Here is a 22,046-nt window from a genome sequence, read left to right as displayed (position 1 = left end):
GGTCCACCAGACCTTCCACACATTTGGTCGGAAATGTCTGGAAACAAGATTAGGCGTAATGTGACTAACATGACATCACTTTGGAGCATATGCCATCCTTGAGCACAACATATTACCCTTTATAAATCACATGTTTATATAATTTTTGACATAGTGGGTTATGTCTCATTATGAACCCTTTATAAACTATGACATACAGTTATAGATGCTTTGTAACAGATTTCTATAGTGCTTATGAAGGCTTTATTAAGCCTTTAAAAGCTGAACGTCAAATAAAGCTAACCAGAAAATACATATTTAGTTTAAAAAAAATACAAATTACAGCTCTCTTATTACAAAGCACCTTGGATTGTAGTTCAGGAAAATGAAATACAAATCGCAAAATACTTAAAGATTATTGAAATATGTATTTTAAAAACATAAATACTACCTACCTATCTGTGTGTGTGTGCATGCATGTAAAACCGACGTCACTCCCAAACCTCATCCCTCTCTGATCTCATTCCTCTTTCTTTCCGTCCAAACCTCATCTCACTCTCTTCTGCTCCCAGACCTCGGCTCATTCCTCTTTCCTTCCTCCCAAAACTCATCTCCCTCTCCTCTTCCAGGACCTCATCCCTCTCTACTCTCCTCCTCCAGGACCTCATCCCTCGCTACTCTCTTCCTCCAGGACCTCATACCTCTCTACTCTCTTCCTCCAGGACCTCATCCCTCTCTACTCTCTTCCTCCAGGACCTCATGCCTTTCTCCTCTCCTCCTCCATGACATCATCCCTCTCCTCCTCACCAGGGAGCCAGGCTGGCTGAGGCTGCAGGATATGGGATGGTTTTGTGTTAACTCAGTTCGTCAAGGCAAGCAAGAGGCCAGCAGTGTCCTTCTGACCTGGCATGTGGCCCACAAAGCAAAATCAATGGAAGAAAAAGGGTTTTAAACTCAAAATTCATTGACATTTAAAGTTTTCCTTCATTAGGCTCTGCATAAGGCCCCCTGTCTTTTTCAGGAGAGATTGCTAGTGTAGGAGGAGCTTGATCTTGTTGAAGTTGTTCTACTGAAGTTGGCGATTGGTTGCGGACCTGAGGCAACCACATGTAATTTGTTATATCAGTGCTTTGTATTGTGCTCTCTGTCAAACGAGAGCTTCACAATGGAGCCTGTGTACCATGGAGCATGAGTACCAGTTTGGACAATAGAGCTCCAAAACTGGGCATTTATTAATATAGCAAGCAAAGAAGTGTTCCATGAAGAATTCCCAAGGACAACTGGTGCCAATGTTATGGATGAAATCACATGGTGTAATTAATCATGTTTGATCTCATTATTATTCTTCGTAGTTGCACCTATATTTTGTGACCCAGCTATTGCATCAGTGCTGTAGAAATGAAGTAATTCTAGTGAACACGATGCAAGCACAGGGCGCAGCAGGTGGTTATTGTAAAGGACCACAGGAGGAGGCAGGTAGCTGGGTCCAGGGCAAGGCAGAAGGTCATACACAGGGGGTCCAAAAAGGCAACAGTACAGGCAGGGAAAAGGCTAGTAACGTCGTCCGGAAGATCAGGCAATAGGTTGATAACAGGAAATCCGATAGGCTAAAGTACAGGCAGGGAATAGGCAAAAGGCATCTTTAGTGAGGCAGGCCAAAGCTATCATACACGGGAGGATTAAATTACGAGAAAAACAGAGCTTCGAATAGAAGTGTGTCACAAAACACACAATAACTCACAATGAAGGGGTGCAAAGAACTGAACTAAATAGTGTGTGATAATGACATACAGGTGTATGAACAGGTGATCAGAATTCAGGTGATTGGGATCTGGAGAGTGAGCTGCATTCAGGGGATCTATGTGTTTGAGAGCGTGAGCCGGAATGTGGTCTGGAAAGTGAGCTGCGTTCAGGGGATCGACGTATTTGAGAGTGTGCGTTGGAAGCAGATGTTACAGAAATGAAGCGTGCTTGCTGCTCTAAAGAACATAACAGTGACTATAAATCCCTAAACCTGGTCCACCAACAGTCACACAGAAATCACATTACAGGAACATTTGTGCCCAGTATGTGCGCACACACGCACGCACGCACGCACGCACGCACGCACACGCACACACACACACACACACACACACACACACACACACACACACACACACACACACACACACACACACACAGCCTTAAGTGTCACAGATTGAGGTTTTCATTTATCCAACGCCTCATTATCCTGTGTAATGTCTCCTCTCTCATCCTTATAGTAGTTTTGTCCAGGCAGAGCTGTGTCCTTTTCCTCTCAGACGAGCTGGTTAGCAGGTGAAGATAAAGCACCACATAGACATCTTACACCCCACTGATTTCTTTAATGAACAAAGCCCAATGTCATACTGTGCTTGCTCGAGACAAAAGCGGACTATGGTATTACCACCATTAGGGGATCTTTCAGGTGGGGAATGTTCCAATGTCTCCTCCAATGTATGCTATACCTCATTACCTTAATGCTTGTAAAAAGCAGATCATATTTTACCACCTAAGTAGAATAGTATACAAATATGCAGAAGGGGATAAGTGTCACTTAGTGCCTTGCTGGTATTACCTCAGCACAGCGTAACTTGTTAGCTACCTCAGATCAGTCAAGCTGCTTCAGTTTGGCAAAGTATACTTCAACCCAGTCTAGTTTAGTCAAGCCTACCCCAATCGAAAACCATCCCAGAGCATCTCAGCAAGCCAGGCTGAGTTTAGCCCAACCATGCATGGCATGGTTCAGTGCAGCTCACAGCAGCCTAGCATACTGATACTGATCTGATGCCGTCTGCATCCCTGAACAGTGGTGGTGGTGGTGTGTGTAATGAATGGTAATTCACAGTAATAAAAGGCTGACCTCGTCATGCCACAGGGCCTGCAGGCATACCACTCTACCACCCACTTCAGAGGGAGAGAGAGAGAGAGGAAAGGAGATACATAGCCGCTGCACTATAATTCCATCCATTCATTCATTAAAATTCATTCCAATTCCGGTACATGTGTTCATGTACTGTACCTACAAATGATTATGATTATGATTTCAACCCTTGCCTGTCCTGACTCCGAACCCACCTGCCTGACCACTCTGCCTGTTCTGAGTACCAGCCTGCCTATCCCCTTGTACTGTTTTTGGACTCCGATCTGGTTTCTGATCACTGCCTGGCCTGACCTCGAGACTGCCTATCGTCTGGTACTGTTTGGACTCTGACCTGGTTTATGAACTCTCGCCTGTCCCCGACCTGCCTTTGCCTACTCCTTTTGTTTTAATAAATATCGGAGCTCTACCATATGCCTCCTGTGTCTGCATTTGGGTCTCACCTTGTGCCCTTATAATATGAAGGCTAATGGTACCTGTCATGGAAATTCAGTACTGAGAGAGACTTGGTCATTTATTTAAAGAATCATCTTTAGTAAATTTGGATTAATTATTGCAATAATAAAACCGTCAGCCCAACAGTCTTGATCTGACTGTTAGGCTGAGAGTCTAAATCATACAGACAATGCACAGTTTATATAGCCAATACCCAGAATGCTTGGTTCCACCCCTCCCATATAGATTGAGTGGCAACATAAGCCACTTTGGGCTCATCCTGTCTTTATCTACCTCTGGCGTTATCTTAACCCCCGACCCTGGCCTAATTGTCCAGGCCAGGATGTCTAAGAACCATTGAGGCCTTTGTTCTACTCCTCTCTATCCCAGTTACAACAACCCCACATCCTGTCACTGGAATGTCAGCTGTAGGTTTTATCGCCAGGAAGATAGAGTGGACACCATAAAACTCAGCATTAGCAGGACAGAAATATCTCACTGTTTAAGTAAATAATTGTTACACATCCAACGAATAAGGTGAATACATAATTTCTGTCACACACCCTAGCAACAGTAATGTAAAGAGCACATATTTGGTTGACCCTATTTCATTTTTTTCATTCAATTCAGTCTGGTATGAGAACGGTAACCCCTATCTGCGGAAAGCTGAGTATCTTGGCTATTGATCGGTGCCTTAATCTTTGGTATGACTCACTACCATATATGGGCATACAAATTCATAAGGGCAGGCCGAGCCGATGACCTCATTTCAAGATGGCTGCTACCAACAATCCGGTTAGCGTTGTGAAGAATGAACGAAAAAAAACACGGATCATGAGGATATCTTATTTTGTCTGACTGTGACCTATCATTTTTGATAACCAGCACCGAGAGTCAAAATGTTTATTTTACACAATGTTTTCACAAAACAGCAAACATCTTACAAGGTGAGCTTCGATTTGGTCTGTGTTTGAGCTATCCCTACATGGGGGGGTATCAAATTAATCCTTAGGGTAGCAGGAACAAATCTAGCCTATTGCCAATGTTATCTGATGATGGATGACTTAATGGCAACATCGAATGTCCACAGAGTGACTATATCTTATATCAACAATATAATGTTGCCTGCAAAAGTGCTGTAGGCATCCATATCCCCTGTATGTCCCCCGACACCACCACAATGTTTGAGAGAGGTTGGTGTTGTAGAAATGTAGTTTTTATAGTGAACAATAACTTTTAGGCACATCCGCTGTGCAAAAACATTGCAATTACCACATTAGGACTTTGGAGGGGTTGAAAGGAAACTTGAATGTACCCTGGAAACCCCATAACACCACCACAATGTTTAAGGGAGATTGATATGGTGGAAATTGTGTTTTTATACTGAAAAAAATAGCATTTACGGATTGAAAATGTGTACTATTTTTCTCATTTACAGACATGGACAGAGGTTTAGGGACACTTGGAAACGTCCCATGAACAAACATTACACCACCAACTAAAACATCTGCCCATTTCTAGTTGTTAATGTAGGTCTATCAATCCCATTTTTTTCAGATGTTTTGGAAGCCATCTGATGTGTTTCCAGCACTAGCCATCAATAATCCACTTATACCTTTCCAAATAAAATAAAAATATATATTTTTTTGATTTTTCATTCTGGGTATTGGCTATATTTGTGTGTGCTTGATCTTGTGTTTTCTGAACTATGTAACTCATCTATCTGCTTGATCATTTCCTCATAATCTCCCAGATGTCTTCTTTACGAAAATATACCACGTTTTTGCATGTCAGAATCATGCAATTACACATGACTAGCAGTTAGTTTTGGGTATGTCTATTTAGGCGTAAATCTACATTTTGCCATTACATTTAAGAGGTTAATTTCACATACTCAAACCTCAATCGTCTGGATATATCTGGTGTACTTAAATCTTAAAGCTAGAGATGTTGTCCTACTAACCCATTAGTTAAGACTCCTTATGTCATGCGTATAAAGGCTTTGTTATAATGCTTTCTGAATGCTACATAACACCACTGTAAGTAAAGTGATACCAAACTTTAAAAAAAGGATGATTCCGCATCTCAATTGAGAAAACTATGATTCATAGATCAGATATATATGGATTAATAATGTAGAGACGTCTGTGTTGCTAGCCAATCAAATCAAACATTTTTTGACATATGCGCCGAATACAACACCAATACCATGAAATGCTCACTTACAAGCCCATAACCAACAGTGCAGTTCAAGAAGAGTTAAGTTAATAATAAAAAGAAACACAAGTCTCTGACCATTTTTTGGGCCTTCCTCTGACACCACCCATTATATTGGTCCTGGATGGCAGGTAGCTTGGCCCCAGTGATGTACTGGGCCGTACGCACTACCCTCTATAGCACCTTAGGGTCAGATGCCGAGCAGTCGCCGTTCCAGGCGGTTATGCCACCAGTCAGGCAGGATGCTCTCGATGGTGTAGCTGTAGAACTTTTTGAGGATCTGGGCACCCAATCACCTACACTGATTGAAGTTGATTTAACAAGTGACATCAATAAGGGATCATAGACTGACCAGGTGAAGCTATGTCATAGAAAGAGCACGTGTTCTTCATGTTTTGTATACTCAGTGTACACACACGTACAGATGGATGTTGTGTTGTAGATATATGGTAGTAGAGCAGTGGCTGGAGGGCACAGCCTTAATGAGTTGTGTAATATGTTGTGTAATGTAATATCACTGCCTTAATCTTGCTGGACCTCAGGAAGAGTAACTGTTGCCTTTGCAGAAGCTAATAGGGATCCATAATAAATACAAATGACAAAAAAAATTCCCAACCCATGTTTTGACAACTGAATGAGAACTTGCCTTCCCTCCCATTTGATCAAGGCCAATTGCATGTGATTGACAACTAAGAGATATGCTAACTGTGGATAACAGTCGTACAAATTCAGCATGGCTGGCTAGCAAAGTGATTCACATTTCTTGGTAGCTAATCAAATGACACCTGCATCTCTAGCTGTAGTCACTGAAAAACATCCTCCCAGCAGATAGCTAGTTAAGCTCTGTGTTTTTAGTTAGCTAAATAAATATCTATAAAAATAGATAAGCTAGCCTATTAGCCACGTTATGACTGGCATTTGTGTGTTTTTGTGCAAGATTTTGAGTAATTGAAACTGAAACGAAGGGCTGGAGGCAGCAATCAATATACCAGGCCAGCTGTGCTTTACAACCTAATATTCCTTGGACTACCAAGAAATGTATTGGTGAATTATCTATATTAATCATGTGTTGAATTGCATCCCTCTATTCTGCCAACAATACCTTATTCTACGTCATGGAAATTTGAGTCAAATAGAAATTATTTTTAAAACCCTTTATAAAGTTGGATTTGTAGCATAAACTGGGAATTCAATATTTTGTACTGATATTATGATTTACTGTATGCTTCTGTTACGGATTCCCCCGATACTGCTGCTCATTCCGTTGTCCAGTTCCGGAGGTCTATGTCACCGGTCTTCTAAGCATCACCGAACTGGATCATTACCACCAACCCCGGACTGTCTTGTCTATTTACGCACACCTGGTTCCCATTCCCCCTGATTAGTATGAGCCCTCTGTTCCCCATTGTTCTAGTTGATTATTGTTCCATGTCCTTTGGTCTTGTGAGTACCTGTGCTCTGTTGTATCGGCTTGCGTGTTATCATGTTAGTGTGCACTTGTTATTACGGGTCTCGTCCCGTGTATTTGTTATAGATTTAACACCTCACTCTCTGTTTGGGTTACAGTCCTGTGTTATATACATCACCGTTCAAAAGTTTGGGGTCACATAGAAACGTCATTGTTTTTGAAAGGAAACAACATTTTTTGTGCCTTAAAACAACATCAAATTGATCAGCAATAGAGTAATGTTAATGATGTAAATGACTATTGTAGCTGGAAACGGCAGATTTTTTATGAAGTATCTACATAGGCGACCAGAGGCCCATTATCAGCAACCATCACTCCTGTGTTCCAATGGCATGTTGTGTTAGCTAATCCAAGTTTATAATTTTAAAAGGCTAATTGGTCATTAGAAAAGCCTTTTGCAATTATGTTAGCACAGCTGAAAACTGTGGGGGTGATTAAAGAAGAAATAAATCTGTCCTTCTCTAGTCTAGTTAGTCTAGTATCGGGAGCATCAGCATTTGTGGGTTTGTTTACAGGCTCAAAATAGCCAGAAACAAATAACTCGTCAGAAGCCTCACAAGTCCTCAACTGGCAGCTTCCCTCTTGAAGTTAAGGGGCACTATTTTTATGTTTGGAAAAATAACGTTCCCAAAGTAAACGGCCTATTTCTCAGGACCATATAATAGAATATGCATATAATTGACAGATTAGGATAGAAAACACTCTAAAGTTTCCAAAACTGTCAAAATATTGTCTGTGAGTATAACAGAACTGATATTGCAGGTGAAACCCTGAGAAAAATCAAACCAGGAAGTGGCTTCTATTTTGAAAACTCCATGTTCCATAGCCTCCCTTTGCTCCATTTAAATGGATATCAACCAGATTCCTTTTTCTATCGCTTCCTCAGGGTGTCAACAGTCTTCAGACATAGTTTCAGGCTTTTATTTTGAAAAAAAGAGCCAGAAAGATAACATCGCGTCAGGTGGTCACATGAGTTTTGATCGTGCAACAGAGTTTGGACAGCTATTGTTTTCCCCTCTCCTACTGATAGTATTTGGGATATACAAATAATCTTTATGGAATAAAAGGAACATTTAATGTGTAACTGGAATTCTCGTGAGTGAAAACATCCGAAGATCATCAAAGTTAAACAATTCATTTGATTGCTTTTCTGATTTTTGTGACCGAGCTACTTGATGCTAAGTGTACTTAATGTTTTGTTGAGCGATCGATAAACTTACACAAATGCTTGGATTGCTTTCGCTGTAAAACATATTTTCAAAATCTGAGACGACAGGTGGATTAACAAAAGGCTAAGCTGTGTTTTGCAATACTCTACTTGTGATTTCATGAATATAAATATTTTTAGGAATATTATGTGAATGTGGCGCTATACAGCGGTTGTTGATGACAATTATCCTGCTAAAGGGATGGGTAGCGTCAAGAAGTTAAAGAGTACCCTCAAAACATCAGTCTCAACTTCACCAGTGAAGAAACGACTCCGGGATACTGGCCTTTGAGACTGTAATTGAAGCATTTTGAAGTTAGAAGCAATAGCCTACAACTATTTTAGCACCGTTTCTCTTTGCTCTGAGACAGGCATGGGGCCTGGTCTTGATAAATTCTTATTTACAAGGACAGCCTATTCCTTCCTCGCCTTTGGGGAATTGAACCCCGGTCTCCCGTGTGCCCGCACGACATCGGGATTCTTTAACTAAATAGCCCAGCACTTTAACCTACTCCCGAACGTCACGATGTACAAGGAACCCAGAGGGTTTTTAATTTTTCTTGGAATAGAAACACCATAATATTAATCAAGCAAAATTTCTTACAATCAGACCCATATACTATGTTCTTACAAAAAAAGGTTTTAAATTGGCTAGTACATCCACTATTGAAGGCTATCAAATGCTTCTCAAAGATGCCCGCTGGTGGTCAAACTAGCACTAACTAGCATTTATGGTACCAGTGGCTGGCACGTTACAGAATTCTGCGGCAACACGCAAGCTGTGCTGCAGTACGCTGCAACTTTTAAAGGACGAACCACTGTAGTCATACAGCAATCCGTAAAGCCAGCTACTTGCACTGTAAAAAATACATGTCATTTTACAGATTTGTTTTTCTTCATAATAATAAACAAATTCTTGTACAATTAAAGTAATAATATCTAATTGTTTGTTTACCCTGTAAAATAATGGTTTATTTAAATTATAACAAATTATTGCATTTTTCAATTTTTTTAAGGGAAATTATTCTAATTTTACAGATGGTAAAGTACTTTAAGTTAACTGTAAATAAAATAGCTACATTATTTTATATTAAAGTTTAACAGTAATTCTATAGAAATATACAATACAAATGCAGTAATTTCTGATTAAAGTAGGTGGTTTAAGCTGTAAATCAACTTGACAATTTCATAAAAATACACCCTAAATCAGGGATCATCAACTAGACGTAATCGCCACATGACGATTATTTTCTTGAGCAGATGGTCATGGGGCAGAACATAATTAAGCAATAAGGCCCAAGGGGGTGTGGTACATGGCAAATATGCCACAGCTAAGGGCTGTTCTTATGCATGATGCAACGCGGAATGCTGGGGTATATTGACCATGTACCACAAAACCCAGAGGTTCCTTATTGCTGGTTAAACTGGTTACCAACATAATTAGAACAGTAAAATAAATGTTTTGGCATACCCGTGGTATACGGTCTGATAAGCCACGGCTGTCAGTCAAACAACATTCAGGCTCAAAGAACCCAGTTTTTAATTACAAATTATTTGTAGACTGCAAATTGACAGCAAAAAGCCCAAACTGATATAATGTTTGACTAAAAGACAATCATTTCAAACCTTTCTATCATGCGTGGGAATACTAGGGGAAATAGTTTGTACATTAAAATCCATTGGAGCTTATTTCCTGGTGTTTTTAAAGTATGTTATGTCCAATAAAGGTTCATCTGTTCTTTTGCATTGTTATCATATGCTAAAGTTGAACACTGACAGTTTTGTAGCTTTAATGAGACTTTTGAGACTCTCTCTCTGTGTGTGCGTGCGTATTTGTGTGCATAAGTATGTGCATGTGTAGATATGTGACACAAATACAGATACCTACAGTCTACAGCTTGCCTCTTATCCCATACTGTCTGCAGCCTGTCACCAGAGTAACAATAGGTGTTAACAAATATTTACCTTGATGAGCATACAGAGCTTATCAGTTGTGTCACTTCTCGGAGACACTGGTGACACTCGCTGAATGCTCAAAGGGAACGTGGCAATGGGAGAAGGCTGGGAATATCACAGCCTCTCAACGTGTGTGTGTGTGTGTGTGAGAGAGAGAGAGAGAGAGAGAGTGTGTGTGTGGTGGAAGCTGTGGTGCTTGTGTGTGCATATGTATATGTGCGTGACTTACTGCATGTGCACGAGTGAATTAGTGTACGTGTGTGTGCATCCACCTGTGAGTTACTACAGTGTTAGTTCACAGCAGTATCAGGGGTTTCACCTCTGATAATATCTTGCTAGCTATGACGCCATTTTAGGCTAAAGGTGACATGAGTGTTGCCAGTTATAAAAACACCTCTTCACCTCTTTTGAGGTTCAAGCTAATGCTTCCATTGCCTGACTTTCAGTCTGTATTACTGATTGTACTTGTAGGTAGTATGGAATTTACTTGTAGCACTCATGGTGATGGGCAGGTTGTATGCTACCCAATATGCGTGTAAGCGTACGTGCACCTACATGTGTTTATTCCTGTGTGTATCTTTTACCTGTTGCAGTCAACATGCAGCAATAGGTGTGTAGCGCTGATGGAGAGGGCTATCTTGTGCCACTGGCCGTCGGCTAGTCGGTAGGGGAAGGACTCTGAGCGAGGCTTGCCTTTGTAGCTGTAGTGGTATCGGATCTCCTCCCACAGGCCACTGCTCTCCAGCTCAAAGTAACTGCAGTGGAGGAGAGGGCAAAGGTTATAGGTAGAGTTCAGAGATCATTGAAGCGCTTAAAGCCCCTGAGCAATATGGAGAAGGATTTAGCTTGGGGATATGAGGTGATGCAATGGGGGAATGTGGTGTGATAATATTCAACATACATACATTCAACTGTATGCAATATATTTGTAAAGGCAACAATAATATATTTAACCAAACCACACCATTACAGTCAGGGGTAATTGGCATCTTGGAGCTGTTTGTTAACATAATGCCAGCATTAAAACATGTGAATAGTCTTTAACACAAAAAGCAAGAGAAAACCAAGCCAGATAATAACGCACACAGCAAAATAATAATACAAATAATCTAAAAAACATTCAAGGTTCGACTGACAAGAGATGATGAAAAAAGAGAAAAGAACAGGAGAGAAGAGAACCAAAGAAAACAGAAAAGGTCGGAAGAGAACTGATGAGAAGTGTCTGCTGCCTGTCTGAAGAAGAAAATGAGGAGAAAATTAAAAAAGGACAGCAGGAGAGGTGCAGAGGTAAAGCAGAAGAGGGAGTGAACTCCCAGAGGAAAATGATGTAGGAGTGTGTCTCTAAAGATGTCTGTCTCTAAACCTGTCCAGCATTGCACACACAGGGAGGAGTGGCACCATAAACCTTCAATTGGGCGTAATGACCCAAGCCCAGAAATCTCCTTACCCCCATACAGCCCCTGCCCTTCCCAAACTGTCACTCGGGCACTGATCAGCCACGCTAAATTAAGATCCAGGCAGCCACAGCCAGCACCCAGGGAACCGTAGCCAGCCAGCCGTGACATTTCTGTTTCCTCAAAAACTGCTGCACACTGGCCCCTCGAAACAACCCCCAGCTTCCTGTTTCCAACCCCCAGACTCCACCACACATGCAAATGCACATATGTACGCACACACACCACATACGCACATATACACACACACAGTGTCCCAACTCACGCACACACACATCAGCCCAGCCAGGTCCCATCCATATTCATGCCCAGTGAGGGTACAACCAACCCACTCTGTAGAATACCAAGTAAGGCTCCGTTCTGGGAAGCTGGATTTATCCCTCTCCCAATTCTCAGTTCGTCGAAAAACTAAGAACAGCTTGTGATAACTTTACCAAACAGCACTGGCATGTGACATGCGGAAATATCATGTATATGGCCATGGTTTCAATGGGCTGTGGATCAAATGAAGGGACATTAACTCAAATGTGGCGTGAATTAATGAAGTTGAAAACCCTTAAAAGCATGTGACTGCGTCACAAATGGAACCTTATTCCCTATATAACACACTATTTGTGCCATATGGGCTCTGGTCAAAAGGAAGTACGCTTAATAGGAAAGAGGGTGCCATTTGGGTGAACCTGTTCCCACTGCAATGTTCAGGAGCTGTTCAAGAGAAACAGACAGACAAACAGGTACAGACAGACAGTTGACAGCTTCAAAAGCCTTCATTGCCTCTTATTAAATCACACCCGGTGCAACTATGTAAACCGTGACGTAACCCATGCCAGTGGACAACCAACCAACACCCACTCTTCAATGTTTAAGAGCCACCATTAAATCAACACATCCACTCTGTACCCAGGCAACTGCCACCTCTAAGTGATCACCAACCTTGTTGCTGGGCATTACAACGAACATTCACATGCATCCAAGTCTACCAACATTTTCATTAGCGGCTGGAATCTTTTCATAAATGGATTAATCAAAACCAGAACCTCCCTAATCCAGGTTTCTGTTGTCCCTTTACAATATGAGCTGTTTGTGAATAGAGTATATTCATACACAAGGCCAGTGGGCTAAATTTGGGATGTGATGTCTTAATTACGGGATGTGATGCCTTATTAACCAGATTACAACCGGGTATAAACGCATTTTTCGCTATCAAGACGTCTTGGGAAAGATATCATCTTTTGCTTATCTGGTTGCTACACAGACGCTAGCAAAACTTACTACTTCTTAGAGATAGGAGTCCCGTCAACGGGACAATTGTAAATCATGTAGCGCCATGTGTCATGATCACAGATTTTGTCTTATATTGGCTGAAAGCTTAAATTATTGTTAATATAACTACACTGTCCAATTTACAGTAGCTATTATTGCAAAAAAAATGCCATACTATTGTTTGAGGAGAGCTCAAAACAACAAAATACTTTTTTTTCACCGCGACAGGTTTGATAACCAGTATACAACCTGACTATGATGTCATAAAATATGTTATCTCTGAAACCCAGAATGGAAATCTCGCGGCAGCTACTTGATTAAATTCTGGGGGGAGATCTACGAGAAAAGATACTAGAACGAGGAGCGGAAGCAGGGTGGTAATTGACCCTAGAGATCTTCTCAGGTCCTTTCTTAATATACTTCCATGTCGCCTTAATCAACAAACTATATCTTACCTAAAAACACTTTCTAAACGTCAAATTTTTAGCATGAACAGATTATTGCATGAAATGTACGTCATGATTATCAGCCAAAGAGCTGATTCCAACTGACTTTCTTCAACTCACCCTACTTTTAAGATGTCGAAAAGCTGTTGCGTAACATTTTGTTTGAACAATAGCCGGAGAAAAGAACACCAAATTAAGTTGTATCAACTGCCCAACGACCAGGTTGGCCGTAATCGTTGGTAGTGGAAAGACATAGGAAGAGAGATCATGATACAGAAAGCAGTGAAGCATCTAGTAAAGAGGGCCAAGCTAGGAAGCAAGAGTAATGATGTGTTGGAGTGGAAAGTGGTGATAGTGTTTGATGAGACCACAGGGCTTCACTTACACCCTATCTGACTAAATAATGCCGTAGAGAAAGAAGTGAAATTAGCTTGGGTCATTGGAAATGGTAGACTGTTAATATTGTGTGGTAGCCAGGCTCAGCAAGAAAAGATTCTGAAAATGTAAAGCTTAATGGAAAAATGATTAAAAGCCATGTCCCTGGTGCTTATGCTAGATTGAGGGGAGTCATCACTGGAGTCCCAATATCTATGTCCAGAGATGATCTGAAGGGAGGTAGAGTGATTGAGACCAAAAGGTTGATCAGTAGGAAAGAGGGTCAAAGAAGTGAAAGCTTATCAGTGATTCTGAGGTTTGAGAAAGTCTTGCCTGGAAAAGTACAGATAAGATTCCTTAGTTGTCCCATATGCACTGTGGTGTTTTAAAAGCCAAAGAATGGGACATGTAGCTGCTCAGTGTAAAGGAAAGAAAAGATGTGCCAAGGGTGGAGGGGCACATGATTATGGTGAATGTGAAGGTTAAGAGCTGTAATTGTGGGGGAGAAGATATAGGATCAGTCAGGATGTTTCATATGCAGAGGACGGAAAACAGATTGGTAGAACTACAGTGCGGACTGATGGAGCCTACATGGATGTACCTGTAGTAAGTGGACCTACTGTCGGGGCTGGTGCTTCAGATGGTTCTGGCATGGTTTCGAGGCCCGTTCAGAAATCTTGTGCTCATGAATGTGTGGCGTCAAAGGCCGCTTTTATTTGTAAGGTTATCAGTAGGACTTGGGTTGTGGAAAGCAGAAATTACAGGTTGAAGGTTGTTGTGGAGACTACAAAAGAGATATTGGGGGTAACAGATGTTAATGTTGAAATGGTTGTTAACATGCTGAACAATCCTAAGCGTGGAGTGTTTCAGCATGATATACTGTATCATGCCAGAAACCATTCTTGACGTCACACACTTTGAATACTCTTGCTTTGACAGGTCCGGTAAGATGTCATCTATTGTTGGGATAGGAAAGTAACTTATTTTTAGTGCTTGCTTAGTTGTCTGGGGTCTACACATACAGTTGGAGTCATTAAAACTAGTTTTTAAACCACTCCACAAATTTCTTGTTAACAAACTATGGTTTTGGCAAGTCGGTTAGGACATCTACTTTTGTGGATGACACAAGTAACTTTTCCAACAATTCTTTACAGACAGATTATTTCACTTATAATTAACTTTCACAATTCCAGTTGGTCAGAAGTTCATATACACTGAGCTGACTGTGCCTTTAAACAGCTTGGAAAATTCCAGAAAATGATGTCATGGCGTTATAAGCTTCTGATAGGCTAATTGACATAATTTGAGTCAATTGGAGGTGTACCTGTGGATGCATTTCAAGGCCTACCTTCAAACTCAGTGCCTCTTTTTTTGACATCATGGGAAAATCTAAAAAAATAAAAAAAAATCTAAAGACACGTTCTGTCTCCTAGAGATGAAAGTACTTTGTTGCAAAAAGTGCAAATCAATCTCAGAAAAACAGCAAAGGACCTTGTGAAGATGCTGGAGGAAACAGGTACAAAAGTATCTATATCCACAGTAAAACAAGTCCTATGTTGACAGAAACCTGAAAGGCCGCTAGGCAAAGAAGAAGCCACTGCTCCAAAATCGCCATAAAAAAGTCTAACTACGGTTTGCAACTGGACATGGGGACAAAGATCGTACTTTTTGGAGAAATGTCCTCTGGTCTGATGAAACAAAAATAGAACTGTTTGGCCATAATGACCATCATCAGGAAGTTAACCCACTGTTCCTAGGCCGTCATTGAAAATAAGAATTTGTTATTAACTGACTTGCCTAGTGAAATAAAGGTAAAATAAAATTACACGCACCTGGTTCCCATTCCCCCTGATTAATATGTTATACGGTGGCAATAAAAAGTACGTGAACCCTTTGGAATTCTGCATAAATTTGACATAAAATCTGATCTTCATCTAAGTCACAACAATAGACAAACATACTGTGCTTAAACTAAAAACACACAAATCATTGTATTTTTCTTGTCTATATTGAATACATAATTTAAACATTCTGTAGGTTGGAAAAAGTATGTGATCCCCTAGGCTAATGACTTCTCCAAAAGCGAATTGGAGTGAGGAGTCAACTAACCTGCAGTCGAATCAATGAGACAAGATTGGAGATTTTGGTTAGAGTTGCCCTGCCCCTTAAAAAACAGTCAGAAAATTTGAGGTTGTTATTCACAAGTTGCATTGCCTGATGTGAACCATGCCTCGAACAAAAGAGATCTCAGAAGACCTAAGATTAAGAATTATTGCCGTGCATGAAGCTGGAAAGGGTTACAAAAGTATCTCTAAAAGTCAGTCAAAGGTAAGCCAAATTGTCTATCAATGGAGAAATTTCAGCACTGTTGCTACTCTCCCTAGTAGTGGCCGTCCTGCAAAGACGACTGCAGGAAGCTGGAGTGCAGAGTGCAGAATGCTCAATGAGGTTAAGAAGAATCCTAGAGTGTCAGCTGAAGAAATACAGAAATCTCTGGAAGATGCTATCATCTCTGTTGACGAGTCTACGATATGTAAAACATTAAACAAGAAAGGTGTTCATGGGAGGACACCATGGATGAAGCCACTGTTGTCCAAAAAAACCATTGCTGCACGTCTGAAGTTCGCAAAAGAGCAGCTGGATGTTCTGCAGTACTATTGGCAAAATATTCTGCGGACAGATGAAAATAAAGTTGTGTTGTTTGGAAGGAAGGAAGGAAGGAACACAACACTATGTGTGGAGAAAAAAAGGCACAGCACAACAACATTAATAACCTCACCCGAACTGTAAACCATAGTGGAGGGAGCATCATGGTGTAAACCTCTAAATAATACACGGGACTAGACACATAAAACAAGTGCACAAATACACGTCGCTTTGAATCCCATGCAACAGCACATACCTGCCAGCAGCATACCACCTTGCATCCCCCTGCTGGCTTGCTTCTGAAGCTAAGCAGGGTTGTTTCTGGTCAGTCCCTGGATGGGAGACCAGATGGTGTTGGACAGCCAGTAGGAGTCACTCTTTCCTCTGGTCTAAAAAAAATATATCCCAATTCCCTAGGGTAGTGATTGGGGACATTGTCCTGTGTAGGGTGCTGTCTTTCAGATGGGATGTTAAATGGGTGTCCTGACTCTAATGAGGTCATTAAAGATCCCATGGCACTTATTGTAAGAGTAGGGGTGTTAACCCTGGTGTCTTGGCTAAATTCCCAGCAGCCTCAAACTGTTTTATTTATATTACCAGGTAAGTTGACTGAGAACACATTCTCATTTACAGCAACAACCTGGGGAATAGTTACAGGAGAGAGGGGGATGAATGAGCCAATTGTAGGCTGGAGATGATTAGGTGAGTCACCTCATACAGTCACCTAATCATCTCCAGCCTACAAATGAGAATGTGTTCTCAGTCAACTTACCTGGTAATATAAATAAAACAGTTTGAGGCTGCTTTGCTGCCTCATGGCCTGGACAGCTTGCTATCATTGATGGAAAAATACATTTTTAAGTTAATCAAGACATTTTGCAGGAGAATGTAAGCCTATCTGTCTGCCAATTGAAGCTCAACAGAAGTTAGGTGATGCAACAGGACAACAACCCAAAAGACAGAAGTAAATCAACAACAGAATGGCTTGAACAGATGAAAATACGTCATGGAGTGGCCCAGTCAGTCCTGACCTCAACCCAATTGAGAAGCTGTGGCATGACCTCGAGAGCTGTTCACACCAGACATCCCAAGAATATTGTGGAACTGAAACAGTTTGGTAGAGAGGAATGGTCAAAAATTCCTCCTGACCATTGTGCAGGTCTGATCCGCAACTACAGAAAACGTTTGGTTGAGGTTGTTGCTGCCAAAGGAGGGTCAACCTATTATTAAATCCAAGGGTTCACATACTTTTTCCAACCTGAAATGTGAATTTACACAGTGAGTGTGTTCAATAAAGACATGAAAAATTAAAATTGTTTGTGTGTTATTAGTTTAGGCAGACTGTGTTTGTCTATTGTTGTGACATAGACGAAGATCAGATAACATTTTATGAACAATTTATGCAGAAATCCAGGTAATTATGAAGGGTTCACATACTTTTTCTTCCCACTGTATATGTGCCCTCTGTTCCCCATTGTCCTTGTCGGTCATTGTTACCATGTTCGTTGGTCCTGTGAGTACCTGTGCAGTTGCATTGGCTCCGATGCCACGTGTATTTGTGCACTTGTTTTACGTGTCTAGTCCCGTGTATTATTTAGAGGTTTACACCTTGCTCTTTTGTTTGGGTGGAGAAAATAAAAATCCCTATTAGGTATTCCTGCGCCTGTCTCCAATCATTAGACAATGTGACAATTACCTTGACTTGTTTTACTGTTCTCACTTGACATCTCAGCAGCTCTACATATCTCCATATATGCATATTTGTCTGTCAGGTTATCCTCTCTTAGCAGTCTCTCTCTAAGATGTAAGTTGTATGTGAACAAACAATTCTATCACAGATCAATGAGTCTTTAATATCACCAAAATTGCATGTACTAGGACTTACATATTTATAATACCTCTCAAAAGTCTTGTAAAATGTTTGGTTGCAATGCATGTCTAATGCATCAATAAGCTACTTCACTGTCCTCCTCGCCGACATTAAACACATCGTCTCACAGAGCTCCCAACCCCCAGTGGTGGAAAAAGTACCCAATCGCCATACTTGAGTAAATGTAAAGAAACCTTCATAGAAAATGACTCAAGTAAAAGTAAAAGTCACCCACTAAAATACTACTTGAGTAAAAGTCTAAAAGTAATTGGTTTTAAATGTAATTTCTAAAATATACTGAAGTATCAAAAGTAAAAGTATAAATAATTTCAAATTTCTCATATTAAGCAAACCAGACGGCAACATTTTCATATTTGTTTTTTAATTACGGATAGCCAGAGTCACACTCCAACACTCATACATAATTTACAAACAAGGTATGTGTGTTTAGTTCATCCACCAGATGGCAGTAGGGATGACTAGGGATGTTCTCTTGATAAGTGCGTGAATTGCACTATTTTCCAGTCCTGCTAACCATTCAAAATGTACTTTTGGGTCTCTGCGAAAATATATGAGTAAAAAGTATATTTTCTTTATGAATGTAGTGAAGAAAAAGTAAAAGTTGTCAAAAATGTAAATGGTAAAGTACAGACACCCCCAAAAACGACTTAATTATTACTTTACTCTCCAATGGATAGTAGAACATTTTTTACTTTCACAGTCTCCTCTGCATCTGCTAGTGTAAAGATTCAGGTAGAGTGTAAACTCCTCTTTCCACGATTTCCAGCTCTTCACCAGGTTGTTTGTGTCCAAGCATAATGTTGATGGTGGTTTTAATCCAATTGCACTCTCCATCTTGCAACACGGTTTTTCTCTGCCTTCAGCTGCTTTGGAGGCCTTCTTGCTAGCTAGCTACTTAGCTTACTTAGCTAGTCACTTACAAGTTTGATACTCAGTCTCTCAATGGCAAAAGTTATTTTTCTGCCGACAACTTGTCTCCGCTGTCACCATGTTTCATATCTGTTTTGTCTCATATCTTAGACTGTACAGAATGGATGGTTAAAGCATTTCCTCTGCTTAACTATTATTCATTAATGGTCAACATTTCAGCACCAATACATGCGTGCTGGTCACTGAAGTAGGAACAAGTATTGCACACAGTGTCCCCACTGCAACACATAACAATAATATTGTTAGGACCTGGAAAATCAATACCCGAGCCGATTTGGATCTAAGGTTGTCCAGATCCAACCCGAAACATATCAGAGATGAGAGAGACCCAAATGGATCTGAAACATAAAGATTGTTTTGTTTTTTTTCAAGCGCAAGCCAGCAAAAATGTTTTGACTTGTCTGGTAGTGATGTTTCACATCTTCATTTTCTTCTTTCTAAAATAATGGATTTATGGTTAACAGCTTAGTATTTTCATAATGACATCTCTATAGTTAGATGGAGAATATTATTTAGGTATTCAGAAATGTTTACCACATATTTGAGAGGGAGGATTTTTTACGTGATGATTGCGTGCCAGACTGACAGCAGCGCATAATTCGGTTTAGTCCGTAACTAAGGCTTTAAAGTGCGACCAAACATGCAATCAAATATTTAGTTGTGCGACCGAGAGTTTTATTTTGGGAGCACCGTGCAGAAAATTATTCAATCCATAACAATATTTCGCTTCAACACTCTTCTCTACAATGCTCAAACAAGACAGGCTATAAGAAATCAACCAGATATTAATTGTTGTGATTAGGCTTTGCTTTACCTCAACCTCCGATAGAGTCCTCTCTTGTACTCCTGCGGCTGCCTAGGCCATAAACAAAGCCCCGACAGCCGTCGCCTGCCACTGATCAGGCACACAGACAGTTGTGCCTGTTTCTCTCAGTATGCAATCAACAGATACTTCCAAAACAACAAGGATGAGGAAATGAATCCACATATGTTTTCTCTAATATAATTTTAGTTTGTGTGTCTTTATCTAAGCAAAGCGCAAGTTAGTTCATCTAAGGAAGTTGGCATGTGCCTAAATAATGCTAATTGCTAATGCTAATCTCTCACTAGCTAGCTAAATGCTTTTTATCTAAATGCACTAGCTATGACAAAGCCAACATTAGCTCTAATACAGGTTTCTACCAGTGGTTCTGTAAATGGAAGTAGCTGAAGTTTCAATCCCGTGAGGGTGAAATACAGTCAATAGACAGACTTGTCGGGGATTGTTTGGTGAGTAATCTATTTCTTTTTAGCCTTTATTTAACTAGGCAAGTCAATTAAGAACAAATTCTTATTCACAATACAAGCCAAATCCAATCCAAACAAGCCAAATCCGGATGATGCTGGGCCAATTGTGCGCCGCCCTATGGGGCTCCCAATCACGGCCGAATGTGATACAGCCTGGATTCGAATCAGGGACTGTAGTGACGCCTCTTGCACTGAGATGCAGTGCTTAGATCACTGTGCCAGTCGGGAGCTCAACATATGGCCTCCAGTAGAATCTACACAGTGGTGAGAAAAGCATGGAGACGAATTTATCAGAGAAAGAAGGTGCCAATAGCATGGCTAAGCAGTCTAGGTAAAAAATAAAATGGAAAAAAGATGGACAAAATGAAGCTGAGTATTGAAAAAGGAATGATTAGTAAAGTTGACAGCTTGCGTATATATTTAGATAAAGCCATTCAGGATTGTCATACAGCTTTGCTTACTCAACTGGAGAATAATAACAAGCAGCTACAAGACCACATAGCTCTTGAAGTTGGACGTCTGGAGTCCCGTATAGAATTTCTAGAATCTGGGAGAATAGGCGCTGCCAAAACAACAAAGTTTGACCCAGACGTGTCTATCATAGTGGCAGGACTGCCTAATTTCCAAAGTAAACCAGTTGATATCGGTAGGCCTAGGCTGTGAAACAGAGGTGATTGTAGTTGAGAGGACGAGGGAGAGAGGGAAAGGTCCCGGGGTTGTGAAGGTGGAGTGTCGGTCCGTAGAGGAGAAAGTGGCTCTGTTACGGAAAAAAACTAAATCTGCGAGATCATCCTGATTATAATAAAGTCTTCCTTCGATCAGCCAAGTCCCACACCAATCGCCTCACACCGATCGCCTCACAGAACTGAAAGGACTATTTTGTCACTGGAAGCGGACAGGTCATGAAACAAGATCAACCAGAGGGACAACGCGGACAAGGACATGGGGTGGACAGACCTACTACATACTGAGGGGCTTCCGATCCCCTACGAGATTTTATTTCAATAGCGCATTGGAATGTTAATGGATGGACTACCTTGAACAATAAATGATGAAAAATAATACTAAAATCCTTCAACCCAGACATTATCTCAATAAATGAAACGCATTTGCGTCTGCAAGTAACTATCGATATGGACACGACATAAAAACTCATGTGAAAGCCCCCAGAGGCGCTGGGAGAGTGGGAATATGTGTAAAGTCTGATATGATGAAAGCATATACCATTGAAATGATCGATAAAGCCTTAGAAGGAATTATTGGTTTGCACTTTGAACATATGGAGTCAGATTATTGTTTTGTTGTGATTTCATGCTATTTGCCATCTGAATGGTCCAAATGGGGTAGAGCATCCTCCTATAGTCATTTGTTAAGTCAAGTATACCTATATACAGAAGCAGATGCTATTTACATATGTGGGGATCTTAACAGTCAAATTGGGAGGCTAGATGACTATATAAATGATATTGAGTGTTGCTTTGGATGACTTTGTTAATTATCATGGGGAAACCCTATTATAATTCCTTCGTGACTCTAAAATGTGTATCATTAATGGAAGGATATGCCCCATAAGCGATAACTTTACATCCA

At 40.7% G+C, this 22,046-nt stretch overlaps 1 protein-coding gene across 1 annotated transcript in view; it reads right to left on the bottom strand.

Moving 5' to 3' along the window:
* Positions 1-22,046, bottom strand: part of LOC110506270 (protein kinase C-binding protein NELL1) — a 400,235-nt gene that overhangs the window by 286,002 nt on the left and 92,187 nt on the right. Inside the window, exon 4 of the mRNA XM_021585706.3 lies at positions 10,749-10,919. Coding sequence (XP_021441381.3) covers positions 10,749-10,919 — 171 coding nt within the window. The remainder of the gene's footprint in view (positions 1-10,748; positions 10,920-22,046) is intronic.

This window comes from Oncorhynchus mykiss, chromosome 26 (genome assembly GCF_057628025.1).
Source record: "Oncorhynchus mykiss isolate SJ-2025 chromosome 26, ASM5762802v1, whole genome shotgun sequence".
Lineage (NCBI taxonomy): Eukaryota > Metazoa > Chordata > Actinopteri > Salmoniformes > Salmonidae > Oncorhynchus > Oncorhynchus mykiss.
This window is presented reverse-complemented; position numbering and strand designations above follow the sequence as displayed.